Below are 5,266 nucleotides of genomic sequence, written 5' to 3'. Positions count from 1 at the left end.
GAGTGGAAGAGCGGCTAAAAGGAGGCACAGGCAACAGGGCGTAAAAATCACACAAAATGTGTGTCGCGTTCCCACGCCTCGCTTCTCACCGGGGCTGTAAAGTTCTCGTCTTGCCGGAGAGGCAGGCTCGCCTAGCGCGCTGTTGGGGCCTTGGAGGTTCCGGTCCGCCTTTTTACCAAGCGCAAGGTTTGGGTTGCCCGGGTGAAAGGACCCGGCTAGCGTTTCTATGGAGCCTACGTTGAGATGCTCGACGAAAATATATCGGCTCCTCCAACTGGCCCTTTAGCTTTTATCCATAAAACATTAACGGCAGAACAGTCAAGGCTCCGTACGCCGTAACAAGGCAAGCCGCAAAACATGACGATCAAAAAGTGAAAGCGGAGGGGTAGATAAAATAGGCGGGACCGCATTGCCCAAGACAGCCTGTACGGGGCCGCCCTCCGACCTGGTGAGGTCTCTTGCAGTTGAGCGTGAAGGCGGCCGCGACTCGTCCGTTTCCTGACTCCGCCCGCGCATCTGGCCGTCGCAAGACGAGGTGCCCGCCGCGGCCTGGCTTTGCCGCGGCTTTGGTGCCGGCCTGACTCGCGTGTGTCGCGAGCCGCATGCCTGCTTGTCGAGGCTCAAGGCTACTTTCCATCGCATCTCCACTCGTTGACAGAGTAGCTGTCACCATTTGCTCTTCCTCGTTCCCGCAACTTTGGTCCCTATTCTGGCTCGCACATTATGTCGAGCTCCTCGCCGGCAGGCACACTATTGGTCAACATGTTCGGTCTTTAGAAGGAGCCAGTGTGCCATCATGCCAGGCAAATGGTTGGCAAAGCACACCGGCATTGCTGATCTCTGCTGCCGTACAGGACGCGCAGCCCAACATTTCATCGAAAGGCCAGGTTGACAGCATTCCGCCGCGAAGCTGTTCCAACGGACAGTGCTATTGGCGCTGCCTGGCCTTGCAAATCTCACACCCCGATGTTTCCTGTGACAATCCTGCATGATGCATGTGAAGGAATCCCACGTCCGAGGAAAATGGAGCCACATAGGTGGACAAGGCTTTTCCGGTCGCAGGCCCCGGCATGGGTAAGGTTTACGACATGTGGAGGGAGCTTTGGGTTACTGGTAGAAGTAGATTACACCCGGCGCGATGAGCTCTTGGAGCGTCCATCAGCGGGTGAACCAGCGCGCTTTGCAGAAGCTGCTTGCCTCGGAGTGGGGGTTTTCGTCGGCGTTTACGTCGCTTAGGAATGCGTAACACAGGCCCTCCCTTTTCCCCTCCAACAATACTGCCTCCAGGATACATATACAATGCGTTCAGCCGGCTCATTGCCTTTTTCTACACCACAACACATCACAGTCATAGACCACCGGCCATGGTGATGATGGTGATCAGGATAAGGGCGAAAAGAAGCAGGACTTTTGTGGACGCCATGATGAACTCGGCCTCGCCGTACCACTTGACGGCAACCACGTTGACAATGATGCACGAGAACATGGCAACGGCGATCCACGCGGCGGGATTCGTGCTGGGGTCCCAGTGCTGGATGACGGTGGCGATAGCAGAGTACTCGGTGCAGACGAGCATAAGGCCGGCGAAGAAGTATGTCCAGCCCATGGCAAAGCCGAGGGCTGGGTCGACGAAGCGGCTCGCGAGCTCGAAGATGGAGCCGCGGATCGGCAGGTAGGCGCACATTTCGGCGACGCTGTGGTGGCGTGGCGCCTGGGGAGTCGCTGAGCCACGGTGGCTGAGGCTTAATGCTTGGGGCCCGTGCCTGGGTGGCTCGTGCGTGGCTCGTGCGTGGCCGCTTGCATGAAAACCCTGCACGAGGGTCCCGGTGCAACGCACCAATCCCCTCCTTCTACTCGTCACTTCTAGATAGTCAAATCAACCTTCGCTACACTGCAGCCCTGCCTCTTTTGTGAGGGTGATCCCTAACAGACGCACAGGTTGAGCGGCCGGATGTAGAGAAGTCCCCAGAACGTGTAGCCAAAAGCGAGCGACAGCGGTCCAGCCTTGGTAAGCACTCCGCCGATTCCGATCCCTGCTCGGGAGTGATTTTTCGTCAGCAAATCAGAACCACAGAAAGCTCTGACCGGCTACCGGCGCGGCGCCCCAAATAAGCGGTACCCCATATCGCGGGGGAGGCGCGTGGGGGAGTCTCCGGGAAAGGGGTGGTCAGCTTACAGAGTCCCGTTCCAATCGAGCCGCCGATGGCCATGAACTGGACGTGGCGGGGACTCAGGCCGCGCTTGGTCTCGCCGTACTGGGTGACTATGGCCGCGCCGCCGTCGTTGGAGATGACGCCGCCGGCCTGGATGTCGGAGGAGGCACTGCCGCTGGGCGGTGCGGCGCCCATGGTTGCTGCTGCGACGGAGATTCGGGGGAGGAGGGTCTGGTCTAGTATCAGGGACTCTTCTCAGGGTGGATGAGCCATACAACTGCGAGTATCCCGACGACAATTATTTCGATAAAGATGGCAAGCCACACCGTCATCTCGGCCGCGAGGGCTGGTCGGTCAATTCGCGGTCACAAAAAAGGCATGCGCAATCTGACCGGCGGCAGCAGCAGCGCCACCGCCAATGTCTGGATATCGGTGCTAGCAGCTGGCAGCACGCGGCCAAAGCGCCATCGGAGGGCCGGAAACACCTAGATCGCGCAGGGCTGCACGAGCTGATGGGCGAGCAGTGGGTTGGCCCCGTGGAGGCGGCCGCAGGTGCCGCGGCAGTGGAGATGTTGCGCCTGCGCAAGGAGCCCGTGTCGGCAGGGTGGAAGGGTGCGCGGGTGGCGACGGCGGCTCTGTCGGCGGCGGCGGTCGAGACGATAATCGATAAACGCGGAAGCAGTAACAAATGGCTCGTCGCCAAGGCGGCAGTGGCGGGACTGCTGGTCAACCGCGCTGTCAATGGATCGCGGAGGAGCCGAGATTATTAAGCCTCGAGTGAATGGAACCATAACCACATTGGCCGAGAGGCTTTCAGGACTTCTGTTAGACGCCTAAACTGTATCGCTGAATGGTGACTTCTTTTAGGACCATTTAAGCTGCTATCCTATGGTTTGTATGCTAGACGCCGACTTCATTTTGTATTTTGGGCACACCCTCACCATCCAGAGTGACCGCCAGGCCGGCAGGGACCGGAGCCTACGATGGCTACGGTCGAGCCGTGCGCCACCTTGCCGTTCAACACCCCACATTCGAGGTCGGTGGGCAGGATGTCGCTCAACATCGCCAACGCCTCCTCATCCGCGCCCTCGGAGATGGGGTATAGGCTGGTGGCGGCGTGGGGGATGCGGACATATTCCGCCTCCATCGATGACGTTGCCCAGTATCCAGCCGCCGGTGCGGCAGTAGGAATATATACCCCGGCGGCAATAGTCGTAGGTGCTGCAGGCGGTGATGCATGAGATCAGCACTGCGGTCGCCCGACTTGAACACGGTGACGTCGGGCCCACCGCATCGATCACGCTCACGCCCTCATAGCCCAGGATGCGGCACATCGCCCTTTTAGGATATGCAAGTCGGTGCCGCAGATGGTGGTTTTTGGTGATGCGGACGATGGCGTCGCCGGGGTCCTTAATCTCCGGCCCGGGTCGCGACCCCTCGCATGCCCGACGTGCCTCCGCATTGCATCCGTCAATTTAACTTCGGCTATTGTCACCTACACCTGCGCCGCACCCGTAGAAGGCTTAACCGTGCTAAGCCCATGCATCCGTACCGCGAAGGAGTCCTACGATTTGTTTAAGCCCGCCGTTGACGGAGTTCCCGTCGGTTTAAGCCCGTATCTTCCCCGGCTCTGTGGCGTCATGTTCCTGGATTGCCAAGGGCAGTCCTGGGATAAGGGAGAGATGTCCCATCCCCGGGAGAACGTCGACAGCCAGAAGCGGCTTTTGGGTTGGGTGGGTTGGGTGGGGTTTTGATCGGACACGACACTAAACCAGATAACGAATGGCTTACAACTGATCTATGACGATCATTGATGCTGAGAACGCCGTGTGACGTAGCAAAAGCCAGATTCGGTTGAAAATTGCGGAGGCATCATTACCCCACCATTCAGCAGCCAAAATTCGCCCTTCACGCTCCGCCTTCGATGGGACCCACGAGCAGGAGCCGGAAGTGGCTCTCTGATAACCAGAAACGGCACGCGATTGCCTTGAGGAACGAAAGGTCTTTCTGCCCCACCCAAAACCAAACCCAAAAAAAAGAACCCAACCCGATTACGTAATCCCAGCCAATCATAATTCTTCGCCGGAAAAAACGTGACTGACTCGTTGAAAAATTTTGAAATCACGTGGTGCAATCAATTTCAGCTTCGTTCCTTGTAAGGGACCTGCCGGTGTTACGGCAGACCACTGTCCCGGAGGTGGCGCAGGCCCAGAGGGCCGTGCCACACGGAGGCCTCAGCCACGGAGGTCCCACGGGGTAGGAAGGCCCGCATCGCGAGGGTGCCTTAGGCACCCGTGCACGGGCCCAGGGGTCGCAGGACTTAGGCAGCTTGAGCGAGGCAATTCTAGGGATTGCGAGGTCAAGCTGAAGTTGTCGTATCTAGCCTATAGCAATATAGGCCTTCACCCCTTACAGATCGTTTACCTTTATCGTGATTACCTCGTACAGGCCTTCGGCCCTACCCCGTGACAGATTGCTCCAACCTCCGCGCATCACCAGACCGCCCTTGAACTTCCTTTCGCCTCGCGGGTACACGACACGCGACGAAACGATGAACGCACAAGAAGACTGCAGGCCGGCAAGCAGTTAGAACACATTGGACGAATAGCCGGCCCGGCCGCCGCCGTCCCCCGCCATCCTCGCGACCTTTCATCGGTCGCAGCCTCACGCAACTCCTCCTCGGTCGACCACATACGACACACAAGGAGCACACCGGGTTGGAACTAGGCCCTCCAGCCCCCGATTTCTTCTTCTTTGGCCGGGTCCAAATGGGGGGACATTGCGACCCTCCGCCCGGCCCTCACTTTACTCCGGCATATTGCCGGCCAACTGCTTTCTCTACCACCAACAGCTGCGCCTATGGCGCCCCGGCGACATTCGCCCTTTTTTGCCGATTGCCCGCTTACCAACAAGGAGCGCCGGAATGCGGCCCGAATTTCGTGTGCCTTGGGATTGCCCCTTGGTTTGTCTTTGTTAGCCGCCTCGATAGCAACATGTAGCCTAGTGTCAAGCTCAGGTAGCGCTAGCACGTCATATGCCCCCTGGGAGGCAGGGACTGGGAGATCCCGACTTACTGACGTTAAATATACTCTCTCTCTCTCTCTCTCTCTCTC

The 5,266-nt window shown here is 58.6% G+C and overlaps 3 protein-coding genes across 3 annotated transcripts; 1 reads left to right on the top strand and 2 right to left on the bottom strand.

Moving 5' to 3' along the window:
• Nucleotides 1-1,348: 1,348 nt before the first annotated feature.
• GGTG_14228 (hypothetical protein) lies at nucleotides 1,349-2,348 on the bottom strand (the record flags this gene model as incomplete). The annotated part of the gene is made up of 3 exons (XM_009232155.1): nucleotides 1,349-1,694; nucleotides 1,937-2,033; nucleotides 2,177-2,348. The coding sequence occupies 3 exons, from the start codon at nucleotides 2,346-2,348 to the stop codon at nucleotides 1,349-1,351; spliced, it is 615 nt and encodes a 204-aa protein (XP_009230419.1).
• GGTG_14227 (hypothetical protein) lies at nucleotides 1,769-3,025 on the top strand. The gene has a single exon (XM_009232154.1). It carries the CDS (start codon nucleotides 2,666-2,668, stop codon nucleotides 2,921-2,923), a length of 258 nt encoding a protein of 85 aa, XP_009230418.1. The 5' UTR covers nucleotides 1,769-2,665; the 3' UTR covers nucleotides 2,924-3,025.
• A 117-nt stretch (nucleotides 3,026-3,142) lies between these two features.
• Nucleotides 3,143-3,691, bottom strand: GGTG_14226 (hypothetical protein). Its single transcript, XM_009232153.1, has one exon. It carries the CDS (start codon nucleotides 3,485-3,487, stop codon nucleotides 3,230-3,232), a length of 258 nt encoding a protein of 85 aa, XP_009230417.1. The 5' UTR covers nucleotides 3,488-3,691; the 3' UTR covers nucleotides 3,143-3,229.
• Nucleotides 3,692-5,266: the final 1,575 nt, after the last annotated feature.

The sequence above is a fragment of the Gaeumannomyces tritici genome, assembly GCF_000145635.1.
Source record: "Gaeumannomyces tritici R3-111a-1 unplaced genomic scaffold supercont2.186, whole genome shotgun sequence".
NCBI classification, from domain to species: Eukaryota; Fungi; Ascomycota; class Sordariomycetes; order Magnaporthales; family Magnaporthaceae; genus Gaeumannomyces; species Gaeumannomyces tritici.
Note: the sequence above shows the minus strand (reverse complement) of the source record. Positions and strands in the feature narration are given on the sequence as shown.

Coding starts and splice junctions, on each gene's coding strand:
- GGTG_14227 (XM_009232154.1), top strand. CDS start 2,666: ATGGGCGAGCAGTGGGTTGGCCCCGTGGAGGCGGCCGCAGGTGCCGCG.
- GGTG_14226 (XM_009232153.1), bottom strand. CDS start 3,487: ATGTGCCGCATCCTGGGCTATGAGGGCGTGAGCGTGATCGATGCGGTG.